General features: G+C 36.7%; 2 protein-coding genes across 2 annotated transcripts; both read left to right on the top strand.

Moving 5' to 3' along the window:
- LOC105157575 (thaumatin-like protein) lies at positions 209-1,128 on the top strand. The gene has a single exon (XM_011073988.2). It carries the CDS (start codon positions 273-275, stop codon positions 951-953), a length of 681 nt encoding a protein of 226 aa, XP_011072290.1. The 5' UTR covers positions 209-272; the 3' UTR covers positions 954-1,128.
- LOC105157583 (thaumatin-like protein) lies at positions 3,971-4,811 on the top strand. Its single transcript, XM_011073997.2, has one exon. It carries the CDS (start codon positions 4,020-4,022, stop codon positions 4,689-4,691), a length of 672 nt encoding a protein of 223 aa, XP_011072299.1. The 5' UTR covers positions 3,971-4,019; the 3' UTR covers positions 4,692-4,811.

The following is a 19,957-nucleotide window of genomic DNA, read 5'->3' on the forward strand; positions in this document are numbered from 1 at the left end:
CATGGTACTAATGTTTGCTGATATTTTTCACGTAGAAAATTTATGTTGGCAGTCCTTTCTGGAAGACCAGAAATTCCAGGATCAACATCAGGACAAGAAACCCTTGTCAAAACCTTTGAAATGTCTAACTAAAACTTAGGAAGGTCATCGAGAACACGCAATATCTAGGCCGCCATTCTTCTATATAAACCCCCATTCATTTGTTCTTGGAAGCACACAACTACTGAGCTAGCAGCAATCAAGTATTGTACTTGCTTTCTCGATCGAACAACATGGCCTTCGCCAAAAACCTCACTTTTGTTGCTTGTATTCTGACAATCGCATTCTTCACTTTCACCCATGCTGCCACTTTCGACATCACGAACCGATGTAGCTACCCTGTCTGGGCTGCTGCTTCGCCTGGTGGAGGCAGAAGGCTCGACCAGGGCCAGTCTTGGCAGATCAATGTCGCACCAGGCACTGTCCAGGCCCGGATTTGGGGCAGGACTAATTGCAATTTCGATGGCAATGGTCGAGGCCAATGTGAGACGGGTGACTGTAACGGGGTCTTGGAATGCCAGGGCTACGGTCGGGCCCCTAACACCCTAGCCGAATTCGCCCTGAACCAGCCCAACAACTTAGACTTTGTCGACATCTCCCTTGTCGATGGGTTCAATATTCCAATGGAATTCAGCCCGACAACTGACGTGTGCCGCAACCTGAGGTGCACAGCCCCGATCAACGAGCAGTGTCCCAATGAGCTTCGAGCCCCAGGAGGATGTAACAATCCATGCACTGTTTTCGGAACTAATGAGTACTGTTGTACTGACGGGCCTGGAAGCTGCGGGCCAACAAATTATTCGAGGTTTTTCAAGGAGAGGTGCCCTGACGCCTATAGCTATCCTCAGGATGATCCAACAAGTCTTTTCACTTGCCCTGCTGGTACCAATTACAGGGTCGTGTTCTGCCCATGAATCAGTGTCTAATACTACATGGATCCTGCGGGCGTTTTGACCTGTAATAAGTTTACTGCTTTCTTATTTGCCTGTAATAAATAAGTTGAGTGTCTGGTCTGTCGCGCACGTGCAGACCTATTTGGAGTTGAATAATGAAATATTAATGGAACGCTCATGTTCAAATTGATATTCATTGCGTGACTGTTGATTTCTAAACTTGATTTTTTCACAACTTTTCACTCTTTTCTTTTTAGCAAATTTTTGAGGTACGGGAGGCAATAAAATTGAGAGATGATTGAAAACTCGTCTGCTACCTCCTAAGAACATGATGAATTAATTCCTTGAAAAGAGATTGAATGTATTTAAAATAAGAATTTTAACCTAAGGTAAACAGATCTCAAATGTGCAGAAATTTTGGACTATATGAATTAAGGCCAAAGAATGCTGTAAAATATGAGCAGTAAAACATGAGGCTCAAACAACTACTATAAAAAAGAAAAATTTAACACGATAATGGTTGTCGAAACGATGAAATTTTATGACGGATAATGACCCCTAATTATAAAAACGGAGAGGGGATAGTCGTTTCTAGACAAGACAATCAAAAGATAGGTTACTCTGTAACTTCTCCGATTAAAAAATTATGAATATTTAATGTTTTATCAACAATGCACATACTTACATTAATATGTTTTCGACTTCCATAAATCCAAATGCTCTCGGAATAGACATATCGTACCATACTCATGGCTTGTTCTACAAAATGTTAATTGACTAACTTCTCTACTTGAAATAAGGTTAGGCCAATTTCCGGGTGGACCTAAAGACAAGTAGAAAAAAGTGGTCAAGTGGCTTGTTTGGCTAATAAGTTTACGATGCTCGACTTGAGGTGGTTGGTTTTCAGTACATTGATGAACATAAAAATTCTTACAAAAATGTTAGAAGAAGAATGAAAGCGACATGAAGACAATCTTGTCTGTTAAATTAAGGTTTAAGGGAAAATTATTTTTTCATCCTTTAACTTTACACTCTATTAATTTTAGTCCTATAAGTATAATTTTGCTTATTTAATTTTGTAAATTAAAAAAAAATGATAATAAATAGTACGAATTAGGGTTTTCTACATTAATTTCTAGCGAGATTTTGAAAATCAACCAAAAATTACTACCTGGCAGATGATTTGTTGAATTTTCAACAATTTAGACATGTGTACAACCACGTGTAATGACATATGGCCATCAATACTGACTGGATATTATTTAAATACAAAAATTCCAAAAAAAATTATATAAATTTAAAATTTTTATAATTTAAATTAAAATTATAATATAAAAATTAACTATTTTAATAACTATATTATTTACTATAAACAATATTAACTATATTTATAAATTAAAAAATAAATAAATTAACTTTTTAATTTTTTTAATTTTCTTTTAAAAACATAACTTTTTCTTAATTTTTTAATTACTTTTAATTAATTAAATTAATATTTTTTTTTTTTAATTTGCAGTGACGTGGATTAGATTGTCGCCGCCACCACCGCTGCGAAGAGGCGATCACGCCCTCCTCACCTCTAGGCGACGCAAATCTATTTCAGATCTAGGAGATCGTCGCCGCCAACACAACATAGGGCAATGGAAGTCGTCATCCTCTACGTAAATCCCAGGGATTGGGAGGAAGGATGGAGGGGAAGGAAAGGAGGGGGGCGGGGGCGATGCCGGGGGCGGGGTGATGGGTGGAAGATGGGGGAAGAAGTTAATTTTTTAAAAATAATAATAATAATATAATTTTTACATATTATAATTATATATATATATAATATTTTAAAATTTGTTAATTTATATCCTTTTTAACACACGTCCAACATGCCTTCCAATTCATATCCAAAGCCACATAGGACTAAAATCCCCCCCAAAATTGTCTAATTCAGATGACATGTCATATTTCCAACCAAAAATCAAAATTCCGGTGATCAGAGGACTATTTTTTATTATTTTTGTAACTTATGAAACTAAATAAATAAAAAGCATACTTATAGAATTAAAACTAATAGGGGGTAAAATTAAAGAACAAAAAAAAAAATTCAACTAGCTTATTAAGTTATACTTTTCTTACCAAAATATCTTAATAAATTGATAAATAATCAATATATTAATATAATTAATAATAATGAAATGTGATCCGGGTCGAATTCCGCAATCTCGGGAAACGATCTCCACATAGATAACAGACTCTCCAAGATCAGATTTTTGGGTCCCTTGAGAATAAAACAAGAACAATGAGCTCGTCGGGCACGTCCCTGACAATGATCCTCCGACGCTCAAGTTAGGTTGATCGAGAGAAAAGTGTGCGATCAAAAAGTTCGATCTCAATTAATGCGTCACAGTTACCTTAATAACGGCGTTTCGAGGTCTATTTATAGAACGCAGCTGGACACTGTTGATTGGGCCACGTGGCCTTATCCTACTGGCTCACGTCCTGATCGGACGATTTTGATTGTCCGGGTCTTCAAGGTGGCTGTTCGAACCGGGTCGGGTCCTCCGCGACCCGCCCGTTACAAAAGGCGCGGATCCTATGGCGAAAGGACCCTAATACCCTTAATGAAGGGTATTTTTGCCATTTCTCAGCAGGTTGCAGTAGATACCCATCAAAATGAATTTCAATAAATTTATAAATTCACATAAATTAAGTGAGACAAGTATCGAGACATTTATTGAGACTCCAACCCAACTTGTCATGAGATATTCCGTTTACCACTTGAAATGACCATCCCTAGTTAGATTAAAACTTGCATATGGGAAAAGAAAGTAAAAATTTTAATCAACATGCTAATTAATATATGTGGATTTTTCACGTCCAAAATTTACATTGACAGTGTTTTCTGGATGCCAAAAAATATTCAATTATCAACATCAGGACAAGAGATGTTTGAAACTCTTATCAAAATCTTTGAATTTTCTTAACACTTAGGAAGATCATTAGGTACACGCAATATCTAGGCCGCCATTCCTCTACATAAACCCCAACCTATTTGTCCTCGAAATCATTCAACTACATATCATTGATCTTAATTGGAACAACATGGGCTTCATCAAAGTCCTCTTACCTTGTATTCTGTCAATCTCATTTTTCACTTTCGCCCATGCTGCCACTTTCGACATCACAAACCGATGCAGCTACACAGTCTGGGCCGCTGCTTCGCCTGGTGGCGGAAGAAGGCTCAACTCAAGCCAGTCTTGGCAGATCAACGTCTCATCAGGGACTGTCGGGAGAATTTGGGGTCGGACTAATTGCAGCTTTGATGGGAGTGGCCGAGGCCAGTGCGAGACGGGTGATTGTAACGGGCTCCTAGAATGCCAGGCCTCTAGCCGGCCCCCCAACACGCTAGCCGAATTTGCCCTGAATCAGCTCAATAACTTGGACCTTTTCGATATCTCCTTAGTAGATGGGTTCAATATCCCAATCGAATTCAGTCCAACAACTGATGTCTGTCGTGGTGTCAAGTGCACGGGCCGAATCAACGAAGAGTGCCCTGACGAGCTTCGGGCCCCCGGTGGATGTAACAACCCATGCACTGTCTTTGGTACCAATGAGTATTGTTGTACTGACGGGTCTGGAACCTGTCCGCCGACAGAATATTCGAGGTTTTTCAGGGAAAGGTGCCCTAATGCTTACATCTCTCCCCAGGACGGTCAGACAAGTACTTTCACTTGCCCTGCTAGTACCAATTACAGGGTTGTGTTCTGTCCCTGAACAACCAAATGCTGAATTGATCCAGGCATTTGCTTGTAATAAGTTCTGAAATTGTAATTTTAGTCCTATAATTTATGGATGTCATTTTTAATTCTATACAAATTGATTTTCGGAATTGAATTTATAATTTTATAATTTTGACAATTTTAGTTCTTTTTCCAGCCAATTTGACCGGAAATTGCAATTTACTTTTAATTTTAGTCTTATAAATAAATTCATGAAGGACAATAAATGCAAAATTTTTCAAGTAATAGGACTACAAATGCCAACCCCCTTAAGTTACAGGACTAAAAGTGCAATTTAAATTGATCATGAGCAAATCACATGCAATTTTCCAGAAAGATTGGCTGAAAAATGATGAAAATTATCAAATTTTTAAAATTACAGGACTAAATTAAAAAAATCAATTTGTGCAAAACCAAATTGCCCCATATAAGTTATAGGACTAAAATTACATTTTTCCTTAATAAGTTTACAATTTTCTAGAGCAGGTATTTGGTTTAATGAATAATGTTGAGCCTTTGGCCTGTTGGGTGTGAATAGATTTTGATGAAGTTGATGGAGACTAAAAGCAAACTTTTAGTAAATATAAATTAGACTTTTAGCCTCATTTGTTATAATTTTATCAAATTAGATTTTATAAATTATAAATTTCGCATTTTTTTATCATCATGCAACTTTCCCGTCCAATAATTAATATAGAATTCAAAGGGCCGTTAATTCAAACACATGTTGGACTAGTGGTCTCGTGATTTCTCCGTTAATTATTGGACGAAAAGCCACGTGATGAATAAAAAAAAAATTAATATAAAGTATGAAATGTGAGAAAATCATAACAAACGGGGCAAAAATACAATTTTTCCAATAGGAGAATAATGAAAAATTAATTAATGAGGTGATCATGTTTCAAATTGATCTTTACTTGCATGATTGTTAAATTATTGAAATTTCTAATAAAATTGTAATTAGTTGACTAAAAAATTGATCCGTCAATGCAGACACCGGAAAAATCACATTACTTATAATGTCCTCAAATGAATTTCCTAGAATGCCCTTGGAAAAGAATGAATTAAATAATATATATAGGTCCGGGTGAAATGAAATATATAATGATAAAGAAGAAACATACGTATATAACTCTATAGAGAAAATTAATTGTTGGACAATGGAAATCAAAGTGTAAATTCAAGAAAAAACAGTTTGTTAAAAAAAAAAACTATATTTTGCGTTTTTCAATGATATATAGGTATAGATAAGAAACGTAAAATAAAATTTTTATGGGAAAAATGTAATTTTCCTCATGTAATATATGTGGGGTAGCAATATTTTTTGTCCTGCAAAAATTAATTTTGTAATTTTCATCTTTTTCCAGTCAAATTGACCGAAAAATTGCATGTGATTTATATATGATCCAATTAAATTGTAATTTTAGTCCTGTAACATAGTGGTCGTTGGCATTTTTATTCCTGTAACTTAGGAGAGTTAATATTTTTTTTATCCTGCATCAATTGATTTATAAAACTAAAATTATAATTTAATTGGGTCATGTACAAGTCACACATAATTTTTTGATTAAATTAGCCAAAAAACTATTAAAATTATCAAAGTTATAAAATTATAGGACTAAATTGCAAAAATCAATTCGTACAGAACCAAAAATACCACCTCTTAAATTACAAGATCAAAATTATAATGTTTTCAATTTTTATTTGCGGATGTTGCCTGGAAAAAAGGTTTAAATACATAGAATTAAATTTTATTTAACTAAATTCTCTGCATGAAATAAGGTTAGGCTAATCTTGGGTGGACCTAAAGACAGAGAAATAACTGGTCAAGTAGCTTGTTAGGCAGAAAACTTAATACAAATTGACTGTCGTCGAATTTAAATAATTATATGACAAATACAATATATTTATTCTGTGATTGGTGTACAGTATAAAAAAAAATAATTTGCCACATGACAAGTATATTATATTTATATTGTATATTTAATTCAATCGAACCTGATTTGAGCTAATAAATCCATCGTGTGTGACTTTAGTTGGTACTAATGAACGTAAATTCTCGTAAAATTTTAAAGATTATCACATAGAAGAAAATAACCTTTTTCCCCCTCATAAATTAGATGAAGATCATCTTGTTTGTTGAATTTCGTATTTGACACACCACCCCTAAAATATTTTTGGAATCGCATTCATGTCCTGAAGTAGGAACAGAATAACAATTACAACGCCCTTCTCATTTAACCCCTAATAAAAGAAGTTATTTCTCTAAGGTGTTTCTTTCAAAATCCAATACTCCACTGAACTATATTTAAAAAATCAGTTTCAGTATTTTCAAAAGCAATTTTAAAAATAAAAATTATCTATTTCCAATTCCACTCTGATTTTTCTTAAACCACTTGTAATGAAAAAACATCCTAGGCTAGCTCCCAATTGAAACTTGTACGGAGACAGAAAATGAGAGCAGCCCATTTAAGATCAGTACATTCAGAGAAATTTCCAACATTGTACTATATGCGGATTTCCACGTCCAAATTATGCCGACAGTCCTTCTGGAATGCTAATATTTCAAGAATCGACATGATCAGTACCAGACGTTCTTATCGACATCTTTGAAATGTCTAACTAAAACGTAGGAAGATTATTAGGACATGCAATATGTCTTGGCCGCCAATCTTCGATATGTAAACCCCAACCCTATTTGTTCTCCAAATCACACTACAAGTCATTGATCTTAATTCGAACGACATGGGCTTCATCAAAGACCTTGTTGGAGTTAGTCACCAACAGCACCATGAATTGCAGCAGCTGAAGTCTATGCATTTGATGAAGGAACAACAGGTTGATGATGAAGAAGGCGTTGGAATTTTAGATACAAGGTGAAGTCGTATTATAGAAACACGTTTTTTTGTATTGTTGATAAGTTGCTTATGTGGACTGCTGCGTCAATTATTCGTGTTTCTATTAGGCTAGGTCATTATTAATTCTGTTAGTTGGTTATCAGGTAGTTAGCTGATGTGTCATATATATTTTTTGTATCAGCCTTCGTCTTCCACTGTACAACAGATTTTACAGAGATTGTTTATAGAAAAATGGAGAACTCAATTTTCTCCTGATTGCTGCCTCTTTCATTTGTTCATTTAATTTTGTATTCCAACATGGTATCACAACCTTCTATATGAAGGTCTCTGGGATACCTTTGAATTGAAGAAATATGGCAGAACCAAGCTCAAACAGAGCTGCGGTGGAGCGAGAAGCGCTTTACATTCATCCCTCGGAGAATTCTAGCTTGACACTGGCTACTTCTCCTCTGGATGGACGAACTTTCTACCGTGGAGTCGCTCTATCTACATTGCCTTAGGTACGAAAATGAAGCTCGGCTTCATCGATGGTCCGTTTCCAAGGCCAGAGACAGGATCAACATCCTTTGAACAGTGACGTTGTGTTGATCTTATGGTTACTTCCTGGATATGGAATTCCATTTCCAGAGAAATTGTTGAATCTTTTATGTTTGTTAATTCATCTCGGGAACTTTGGTTAAAAATACAAATTCGATACGGCAGAAGCAATGGACCGATGATTTATCGGATTCAACAAAAAATTTCCTCTATTACGCAGCATGATTTGTCCCTTACTGCTTATGTGACCAAGTTGAAGATGTTTTGGAATGAACTTTTAAGTTTTGCACCTAATCCAAAATGCACTTGTGGGGTGAATAAGGCTATTGAAGAACAAAATGAGCACGTACAATTGATGCAGTTCCTTATGGGGCTTCATGAGACATTCGACAACGAAAGAAGCCAGGTGCTAATGCAGGATCCTTTGCCTACCTTCGAATGGGCTTTCTCTATGCTTTTCACAATTGAAAAGCAGAGGCAAACACTTACTGAAGTGGTTGTTGTACCTCCACATGTGGCTTATCAATTTGCTTCAAAGGATATCAGGAAAGAGAGTGCTGACAGGTTTCAGAATAAGAGAAGGTCATATATGGACAAGAAAAACTTGATTTGTGCGCATTGCTATAAAACAGGCCACACGTTAGATACTTGCTTTCAAGTCCATGGTGTACTAGATTGGTACAAGACTTTGGATGAGAAGAAGAAGAAGGTCTTGGGGGTTAAGTCCTTTGCAGCTGCAACAACGAATGAACAACATACTTCTGCAGAAAATAATAATGCTAAGCAGATGACAGATTTAATAGCTGACCTGATCAAACTCATGCAAAGAAACAATGCAGCTAGTGATCCTATCACCAGCTATTTGAATTTTGCTTGCAGTGAGAACATCAAATTTGCTGGTAATGTTTCTACACCCTCAAGGATTGATTTAGGTTGTTGGATATTGGACACTGGAGCTACAAATCATATATGCACTAATCTTCATCTATTCCATTCACTTACAACTCTATTTGGGATTTTCTCGACCAGATATTTCTTATCCCGTACAGCAGCTCAGCCAGTACCTTAATCAACCTTGTGACTCGCATTGGAAGGCTGCTTTGCATGTGGTACGATACCTTAAGGGATGTCCCTCCAAGGGGCTATATTTTCCAGCAACCAATTCCTTCACTCTTCATGCATTCTGTGATGCAGATTGGGCATCATGTCTAGACTCTAGACGTTCTCTTACTGGATATTGCATCTTCCTTGGTGATGCATTGGTGTCTTGGCTTCGACGGTTTGTGAACTTCATTGGATTTCCTATATACTGTTTGATTTTAACATCCATGTTTCTCATCCGATTGACTTGTTTTGTGACAATAAGGCCGCATTACATATAATGGTGAATCCCGTCTTCCACGAGCGAACTAAACACATTGAATTGGATTGTCATCTTGTTAGAGATGCCTAAAAGGATGGATTTGTGTCACCTTCCTTTGTTTCTGGTTTTTTACAATTGGCAGATGTCTTTACCAAGTCTGTACCATTGAAGTCTTTCTTGTCACTCACCTCCAAGTTGGGCCTCGTCTCCTTCGATCCCAGTCCCACTTGTGGGGAGGGGGGGGGCTGTTCGAGTTAGTCACCAGCAACAACATGAAGTGCAGCAGCTGAGTCTGTGCATTTAATAAAGGAAAAGCAGGTTGATGATGAAGAAGGCGTTGGAATTTTAGATACAGGGTGAAGTCGTATTATAGAAACACGTTTCTTTGTATTGTTGATAAGTTGCTTATGTGGAGTGCTGCATCACTTATTCGTGTTTCTATTCGGCCAGGTCATTATTAATTCTGTTAGTTGGTTATTAGGTAGTTAGCTGATGTGTCATATATATCTTTTCGTATCAGCCTTCGTCTTCCCCTGTACAACAGATTTTACAGAGATTGTTTACAGAAAAATGGAGAACTCAATTTTCTCCCGACTGCTGCCTCTTTCATTTGTTCATTTGATTTTGTATTCCAACAGACTCTCACCCTTTTAGCTTGAATTCTGGCAATCTCATTCTTCACTTTCACCCATGCAGCCACTTTCGACATCACAAACCGATGCAGCTACACTGTTTGGGCCACTGTTTCGCCTGGTGGCGGCAGAAGGCTCAACCCCGGTCAGTCTTGGTAAATTAACGTTTCACCAAGCACTATGCGGGCCCGAATTTGGGGATAGACTAATTGCAACTTCGATGGTAGTGGCCGAGGCCAGTGCCAGATTGTTTATTGTAATGTGATCCTAGAATGACAGGGCTACGGCCGAGCCCCCAACACCCTAGCCGAATTCGCCCTGAACCAGTTCAGTAACTTGGACTTTGTTGACATCTCCCTTGTATCTGGGTTCAATATTCCGATGGAATTCAGCCCAACAACTAATGTTCGTCGGAACCTCAGGTGCACCGCCCGGATCAACGAAGAGTGCCCCAACGTGCTTTGGGTCCCCGGTGGATGTAACAACCCGTGTACTGTTTTTCGTAATAATTAGTATTGTTGTACTAACAGGCCTGGAAGCTGCAGCCCAAAAGATTATTCGAGGTTTTTCAAGGTGAGGTGCCCTGATGCATATAGCTATCCTCAGGATGATCCGACAAGTCTTTTCACTTGCCCGGCTGGTACCAATTACAGGGTTGTGTTCTGCCCATGAATAGCAGAATCCGAAATTGACACAGGCATTTGCCTGTAATAAATAATGTTGAAAAGTTGGGCTGTAGGTACAGACCTTATCGGATAATGAAACAGTAAAGTATGATCACGTTCGAATTTATCTTTATTGCGTAGTTGTTAATTTCTGAACAAGCAACACAGATGATCATGGATAAAGGGTTTTCACAATTTTCCATGTTTACAATTCTCAAAGAGAATTTTGATTTTGACGTTTGTATGCATTATGTTTGAATCTGGTAAATCTTTGTCAAAATGATCCCACGACCAGGATTTGATGCTTACTTAAGGGTTCGTTTGGTTTAAATATGAAAAAAAGAAAAGTAGAAGGGGAGGGGGAGTGAAAAGGGGAGGGAAAGAATAATAATTTTCTTTTATGTTGTTTGGTATGATTGGAAGAGGAGTAAATCTCAAAAAAAAATTCTTATTTGGTGAGAAGAAAACAGATTGAGAAGAAAAGACCAACTTTATAATTTTACTAAATTACCATTCTCTTCACTTTGTATTAGAAAATAAATAAATTAATATTATACTAATCCAATTTTAGTATATCAAAATTTAAAAATTTTATTAATAAAAATATTTATCAAATAAGAATAACAATATTTTTTATTAATGAAAATATTCAAAATGAGTATTTTCAGTTATTCTAAACTATTTAGTTTAAATAAATAAAAATTACTAAAAAGATTGTTTACCTGATTGTTAACTTCGATGCAGTGGTTCTTCAGCGATTATGTTCTTTTTTCTTTGGCAATTTTGTATGGTATTATCAGCGAGAAGGAAAAACATAATTGGAGAGAAATTATATATAAATATATATATATATTATGGGTAATAGAGTAAATAAAAGTAAAAACTAATTTTTTTATATATTACAAGGTGATCGTGTTTATTTTTAAAAAGAATGGACTCTTCTAAAACTCTCTCTTCTCTCACACACACTAGCACACCTAAAATCTCACACACATCACACAACAGCAACTCGGCTGAGGAGGATGATGGCGAAACTGGGACTGTTTCTGGAGATGAAGGAGATCCGAAGGCCATGGATGGTATCATTGCTAATGAATTGGGGCGTTCGGACGAAGAGGAAACCATTCTCTGTAATAAGAAAGCTGCAGCCATGAATGATGGAGGCGCGAAGGAGACGAACAGCTTCCGATTCGCTCAATTTCTGAAGTTGTCTCATTGGGTTATAGACAAAGGGATGCAGATTCAATCACTGCGTTGAAAGACTTACAAAGATGTTGGACTGAGAATTTTGACGAAGAAGATGAGAGTCCGCCATTGCTGTCGCGTCCTCCTCGCATGATTCCGCCTCGTACTATGGTTCCGTTGCCCATGTGCTAGGAACTGATTACAGACGCGTCTATTGTTTCTGTTGCTGCTATGTCTCCGACCACTTTTCCTATCGCCGCGATGCAGCTCCAACCTGTGGCTGCTGCTGTCACATCTCTTGTTGTTTCTCATGCAGACAACCTTACTGCAATTCGCCCCTCGTTGCCAGATTTTTCGGTCACTCTTATAGCGGAAAAGGAAGCTGATAATATCCAGATTTGAGGAGTTCGATACCTGGGAATGTTGCTGCAAATTTCATATTCCAACGAGTTCACTGATCTATATTTTTATCGGTAATGTGCATCTTCACCCGTGCTCGAATATTGTGAATTCTGATGATAAAATTGCCAATGTGTTTCATAATTCGACGTGTAAAATATTGTCATATGTGCCACCCACGATGCAAAATGGGAAAATAATTGTGCGACCCTCGTTGGATACTATCCGGAAAGGTTCACGAAGATGGAATGCGACAGTGGTGGGTTATTATGCTCGTATTATCACCATGTGAAAGATTATGTCACATCTATTTGGCTGTTGGTGATGGAAGTCACAACCACGACGATTGAGTTTTTCTTTTTCAGCTTTAAGACGGTTGTGGCTATGGAGGAAGTCATTCAGGGAGGCCCGTGGTTGTTCCAAGGACAACTAATAGTGTTGCAGAAGTGAAAGCCGGGCATGATCCTACGCAAATAGAAACATACGCAAGTGCCAATCTGGGTCAAACTTCAGCATTTACCGGTTGAATTGTGGACTAATGATGGTCTAAGTACCGGCGAGTGGCATTGGGAGACCGCTATATCCAGATGCGATCACTAATGCATGCACGAGACTGGATTTCGTTCATGTATGTGTCATGGTTGACGTTAACGCAAAGCTACCAAAGCATTTGATTATCATGTCGCCGACGGAGGAAGGAGGGGAACATGCATGCAAGGTTGATGTTGAATATGAGTGGCTTCCACCAAAGTGCACCACTTGTATAAGCTTGGGACATGCTACTAAAGATTGTTCCACCAAAAAAGCCCTAAAACCACTAGTGAATGTATATGTGCAGCGTGTGTGACACTCAGCCCCTATTGCACAACCAACAATGGAGAAGTATAAGGATGAGGCACAGCAGTCGGTTGGTCGAGATATACCTACTACACGTGGGGAGCAAGTGGATAGAGATAAGGGTAAGGAATTAGTCATCTATAACACTTTTGATGTACTAAATTTCCTTGATGATATAGATGATGCTACTTGTTTTAAGTTTAAGTAGTCATAGCCCACTCTTTTATTTTAGCGATCATAGTCGATTTTAGTCCTTCGTGGTCTCAATCCACCTTTTGTTTTTATCGATGGATATCTATTTTGATGTTTAGCAATTTATGCTTCATGTATGTCTCCTTTTGCTGTCGAAAATATAAGATCATGCTTTAGCAAGTAAACTTTTATTTCATAACATGTCACTTGTACTCCTTTTGCTGAAAATATAAATTCGAAAATAAGGAATTTTTTTTTGCCCCTGATATGAAGGAAATGGTTCTACCAAGTCTATTCCCTAATGGTCGAAGGGCAGGAAGCGTTCGTAAATTCAAATTTGACTCCGGAATCACGGTGTAGATTTTCGTGTATCTAGTAGCGAGGGCATTTTTTCACCAATTGCATGCTGTCTCTTTGAATGGTTGGCCAAAAGTACCCATTCCTCATAATTTTTTTAGCTTGACTCCTTCCTCCTCTGTGATTCCTACAGCATCCCTCATGAATTTCTCCCATTACTTCCCAAGTCTCTTTAGGTCGTAAGCATCGTAATGCTGACAAAGTGAAGGATTTGTTGAAAAGGTATCCTCATTTTGTGAAAAATCGTGCTGATAATTTTTTTATTCTATTTGTCTCCATATTGTCTCCTGTTAAATTTCTATTTTCGATCAAATCTTGGATCCATCCAACTATGCCTATAAATGGGCCAAAGTTACCATAATAATGGGTCTAGATCCATTGAATTAAAAGAATTGGATCTGGGTCGGGTAGGAGACCCGCTCCTACCTATTATTACCCAGACACATCCCAATTCTCTTTGTAGTTCCCCAAATCATTCCCCCTCTCTGCTTTCTCAATCTCATCTCTCATCAACCTCACTGTCTCGCTCCTCCTTCAAACTCGCCTCCTCCGCCACCACATCCGCCGATTTTGCCGCACCTTTGCGCACCCACCCAAAAAGAATGTAAGTTTGCTATACTAAGAAAAATTCCATATAATTACATTAAGATTCTTGGACTTTTTTTTCTTTTTTTTTTCTTTTTGATGTATAGTTGAATTTTTTTGTGTGGGTTTGGGGTCATCACTCTTTTTTGGGTTTGTTTTCTTTTTTAGTATTACAAGTTTGAGTTTGATTTCTATTTTCACTCTTGTTTGGGTGTTTGTTTGATTTCTATTTCACAAACAACCATGATTTATACGCAATTTCTTTAGACACACAGGAATAGAAGTTAGACAGATACTTTGTTATACCTAAAGTGGTGAATAAATATAAGCTTAAGCCTAATGTTCCGTGCACACATAAGGTTATTTATTTTCAGTTCTGACAAGAGTTTTGGGGAAGGGGAGGTTGTGGTCATGATTTAGTTTATGATAAGGCAAGATATAATTGTTCTGGTGAATCAATTTATGGAAACAAGTTTCTCCATTTGCTAAATGTGATATTGTGCTTAGTGTGCGAATTATCTCCATGTTGTAATAAGCCATTTTAAATTCATTATGATGTCATCTTGTCTTCATATCTTGTGTCTTCTGAAATAATGCTGATGGCATTGTAATGCAGGCCTCAAGTAACAAATAGCAGCGGCAATAACATGTTTTCCCAAGTTGTAGGAAAAAAGGGATGGTGTGATCAGTAAATATATAATGTACATCAAACACTTTTCAGTTTATTTAGACCTTATTAATGTAGAAGATAGTTTGTTGGAGTTCTCTTTTCCCCATATTTTTGGTGATAAAGTTGACAGGATGCGTTTTTCTGTTGTGTGATCTTTAATTATGAGGAAATGAATTTTCTCCAGGCTCCAAATAGATTATGCGAAATATAAGAAAATGTTGTTTATGAGTTACTTTAACATCTAACTTTTTGTTTCATACTTAAGATTTTCCTTCACACTGTCACCGTAATATATAGATAATCTCTTTTGTCATTTTTACCATGTTTTTGTTTGAGCAATGTTTTGTTTGATGGAAGTTAAGGAAAAATATAATTTTAAAAGAAAAGAAAAAAAAAAGGGTCTGGTCGAACCTTACCTTAAAAATTGGGTCTGACTGGGTCTTGAGTTGAAATTAATGAATTGGGTAGGGCTTGGGTACAAATCTTTCTCTTTGGGCCTTCTTTGGTTCTGGGTCTGGGTAGGTGCCCTACCCATTGATAGTTCTATATCCATCCATGATTTTTTTATTCGATTCATCTCGTAAGTTTGACCCTCAGGGCTTTGTGTCAACAAAGTGATTTGGGCAGTGTCAATACCATCCATGCAGGGCTCCCTATCCTAGCTAACCTATCCGCTCGATTATTTTTAGTTAGGAATTTGGACCAATTCACTCGCTTTGGATTAAGACAAAGACTCTTTACTCATTCCAGTAGTCGTTTCGAGCCTCATATGTTCCCAACACTTGTTCGATCGTAAGTTGGGAATCTCTATGGATCTTCATTTACCTTACTCCATTTTCGGCGGATGAAGAGCCTCGTATTCCACTTCATTATTGGAGATTGGTTCATCGAACCCAATTACAAATTGGAGCTCTTCCTTTTCAAGATTTATTAAGACAACACCTCATCTGCTTGTTTATTTGTTGCCTACCCGTCCACGTATAGAATCCATTCCTCTGCTTTATCTTTCTCTTATATCCGGCAGTCGACTAAAAAAGTCTACTAGTGCCTAAGCCTTGATGGAGATTCGAGGTCGGTATTCTAGATCAAACTGATTGAGCTCATACGAAAATTTCGCCATCCTAGTGTCTGTACTTCTTTGTAAGGCATGTTTTAGTGGTTGATTGGTAAAAGTTGTGGGAGGATGCACTAAGAAGTAGGGTCATAATTTTCGAGCGTGTGAATTCAGGCGAGAACTAGCTTTTCCATAGGGTCGTATTTAATCTCAACTCCTTGTAGTAATGATTGGTGTAATAGACGGGAAAATGGATCCCTCCCTTCTCCCTAGTTAGGACGACATTAGTTGCTTCGTTAGATAAGGCTAGGTAAATCCACAATCTTTCTCCCTCTTCAGGCTTATTCAGGAGGGGGATCGTACCAGATAGGATTTCAATTCTATGAAAACTTGGCTACATTCCTTGGTCTATTGGAAATCTTTTATATGTTTGAGAACTTTAAGAAAAGGTAGACCACTATCTGTTGCCTGAGATGAATTTGTTCAGGGCAGCCATCCTTTCCCATGAGTTGTTGTGCCTCTTTTATGGACTTCGACTCCTTCATCTATTGTATAGCCATGATACTAGGTTTGCTTCTATCCTTCCCTAGGAGACTAGACATCCTAAAACTTTTCCTCCTCCTATTCCAAATACACTCTTTTAGATTGAGTTTCACCCCATGACATTTTAACTGTGTGAAGCATTCCCTCAGATCCTCTAGATACTGCTATGGTGCCAGTTTTTGACTAACATGTCTTTCACATAAACCTCCATGTTCCCTCATATTTACTGGGAGAAAATTTTGTTTACTATCCTTTGATAAATGGCTCCCGCATTTCTAAACCCGAATGGTATCACATCGTAACAATACAATCCCTGCTCAATTATGAAGCTGGCTTTTTCTTGGTCTTTCTTAGTGAGTTTTATATAATTGTATCCTTGGTAATCCCATTTGAAAGAATCTCTCCATTTGTTAACTTAAATGAAACATTCTTTCATGTTATGCCCTCAATCTCGGTCAAAGTTCTAGTATTTAGAGGATTGTTGACGATCCTCATTGTCTTTCATCTTGGAAGGCTATCTCACATGTTTGTTTTTCTAACTGTAAGAGCCTGCATCGGTGTGGTACTTAATTGGGTGTAAATTTTCACACAACATCAATGTTCTTCCTTATTTCCTCATAAGTTTTCTTGGTGGTTTCTTTCGAGTAATCCTTCCGGGGATGATAAGAATTTTTCACCTTCCTCGATTATTCAATGAGGATAAACTTTTTAGTTCTCATCAGCAATTCATCCCAATTAGTGGTTGGCTCCCCTATCAAGGAATCAACTAGTCCCCCATTCCGAAGTCTTTGAGCCATTATTCCCGACAGGAGTTTTGGACTTATATTAGATATATCTCTCATTAGCAAATGTGGAAAAAGATTCTCCTTCTTCTTGAACTACAGCAAATAAGTAGGTCGAGTTTTTTGGATACCTTTTATTACCTGCAAAATGCTGCACAAAATCCCTTGACTATTTGATCAAAGTTTTGAATGGACCCCGGGGAAAGTTGAGAGAATCAAGTTTGTGCCCCCCTAGTAAAGTAGTGCCGGAAATTCGACATAGTGTGGCATCACTAGAATCTATTAAGTCCATGGCCGCTATAAATTGATTATTATAATCTCAAGCTTCGATGCATGGATCCCTAGGTAATGGTTCCACGGGTCATTTTGATTTAAAAACCCGACTACTTCCCTCCGAATCTTTGAATACTCTTTGAGAGTGATTTTCTCCATGTAAGGGGTTTTGGGGAAGTTTCTTTCCTTCTTCTCGTATCCATCTGAGGGCAGTTTTGGCTCCTTTTTCTACAACTTCTTCTAATAGGGCTTTCATATTATCGGATATTGCTTATCTCAGGCTAGAAGGTAGTTGAGATAGATGTTCCTCTTGAGGATCATCCCGAGGTGGCTCCTCAAGGATAGGAATACATCCAACCTTCGACCGCCTTCTCTCCTTGAGAGCCCATTACATCCTTTTCCTTACCATCTAATGACTTGAATTTCCCACACACAGCGCCAATTTGATGTGATATGAATTGTTTACTCAAGCAAGATGATCTTTTGGCCTCGGATGGAAGTCTTTTTATAGGAGGATTTTCCCTGGATGAACCTCCCAAATTCATCTTCCTTGGTGCATCAGTGTTGAAGATTCTCTATTTTGCTCGTAGATTTTATAGTTAGGAAACGAAATCATAGATAGTTGCTCCTAACTTTGTATCTGAATACTAAATTCTTGTCATATGTTTTATTTTGGGAATTCGAACATGAGGCTAATAATGCCTCATATCCTCCTTTTCCTAGCACTTCGTACCCACATATTACCTTGGCATCGCATTGCTTCTTTCAAAGCTTAAAAATCAAATTATCATATGTTGCCTCCTACGTATTCTCTTCCTCAGGCTTCGCATTTCTCTCCTTCAAGGCGTCGATTGTCAAATGCTATCTTGATCTCGTACCTAGATGACATAATACCCACAGCAATATTAACTCACAAATATTAATTTTAAGTTAATCTCAAATTTCTTTATATGAATCATGTGACAAATGCGATCCCATGAAAAACCTTAAGAAAGTGGAGGAATCATGCATATAATTTAGGAGCAGTAATTTTGATTCTATTCGATTTAATTTTCATAATTTATTTTTATAATTTTAAAATTTTGATAATTTTAATCTTTTTGATCGAAAAATTGAATGTGCTTTGTATATGGCCCAATTAAATTATCATTTTAATTTGAAAACATAGGGTAGTTGGCATTTTTAATCCTATTAAATTGCAATTTCATCAGGTCGTACACAAATCACATGTAATTTTTCATTCAATTTAGCCGGAAAAGGAAAATGAACTAAAATTGCGCAAAATTTTAAAATTCTAAAATTAAATTGTGAAAATCAATTCATGCAGTACAAAAATTATCCCAAATTAAGAGATTAAAATTGCATTCTTTGTTTTTTTTTTTTTTGTAAAAATGCCTGAAATTTATTGACCTACCATAATTGAAGTCAACTTTCCGTGATTAGGTCTTTCCCAATAATTTCGCACCATACCTTAGCCTTCACTAATCATTCATCACACCGACCACTCCATTCATCATTGACTTCTGACAATTTTATGATATTAAAATCATTATAAAAAACATGTCCTTTCCCTTCCAGATCAGATCAGATCAAACCAAGGAAATCTCAGACCACCATACCTTTTTTCTCACAAAACATTGTAAATCAAATGTGACTTCCTACATAAAGAATTCCTATGTATGGATTAAAACAATTAACGTATATACATATTTCCTCGAGTTTGGACCAATAAGTGCATTGTTATTAGATTGAAATTAATGTTAAATTTTTAAATTTATTTCATCTTGCATATAATTTCATTCGATAAGGTTCCACAAATTTTATATATATGCAATAAAAAACACCCCAAAAAGATCCCAACTATGATTGTATTGGTTTTTTTTTACTAAAAAATTCTTTAAATCAAATTTCGCATAAGACATCCCTTATCATTTCATTTAATAAGTGTTGTTAGGGGTGGGCGTCGGATCGGGTAATGAAAGTTTGGATAATTCGGGTCGAATTTCTTAACTTTCGGGCAGCTAAAATAGTTATCTGATCTCGATCCGTTTTATATCGGATACCCGACTTTCGAATACTCAATTTAATTGGATGCTCAAATTTTTTCTTTTTTAAAATAAAAAGTTAGAGGCAAAATTGCCTTTTTTTTCCTTTTCTTTTTGTTTCTAATAAAATTAATAAAAGGTTTTTTTCTATTTTTTTTTCAATTTTTTTATTAAAATTAAAGTGTTTGAGTTTACAATAAATAATAAAAAATTAAATTTATAATTAATTAAATAAAAAATAATATTAATTTTGGATTTGGTATTCTAATTCTATCATCTTGTTA

This window comes from Sesamum indicum, linkage group LG1, assembly GCF_000512975.1.
Source record: "Sesamum indicum cultivar Zhongzhi No. 13 linkage group LG1, S_indicum_v1.0, whole genome shotgun sequence".
In the NCBI taxonomy this organism is placed as follows: domain Eukaryota; kingdom Viridiplantae; phylum Streptophyta; class Magnoliopsida; order Lamiales; family Pedaliaceae; genus Sesamum; species Sesamum indicum.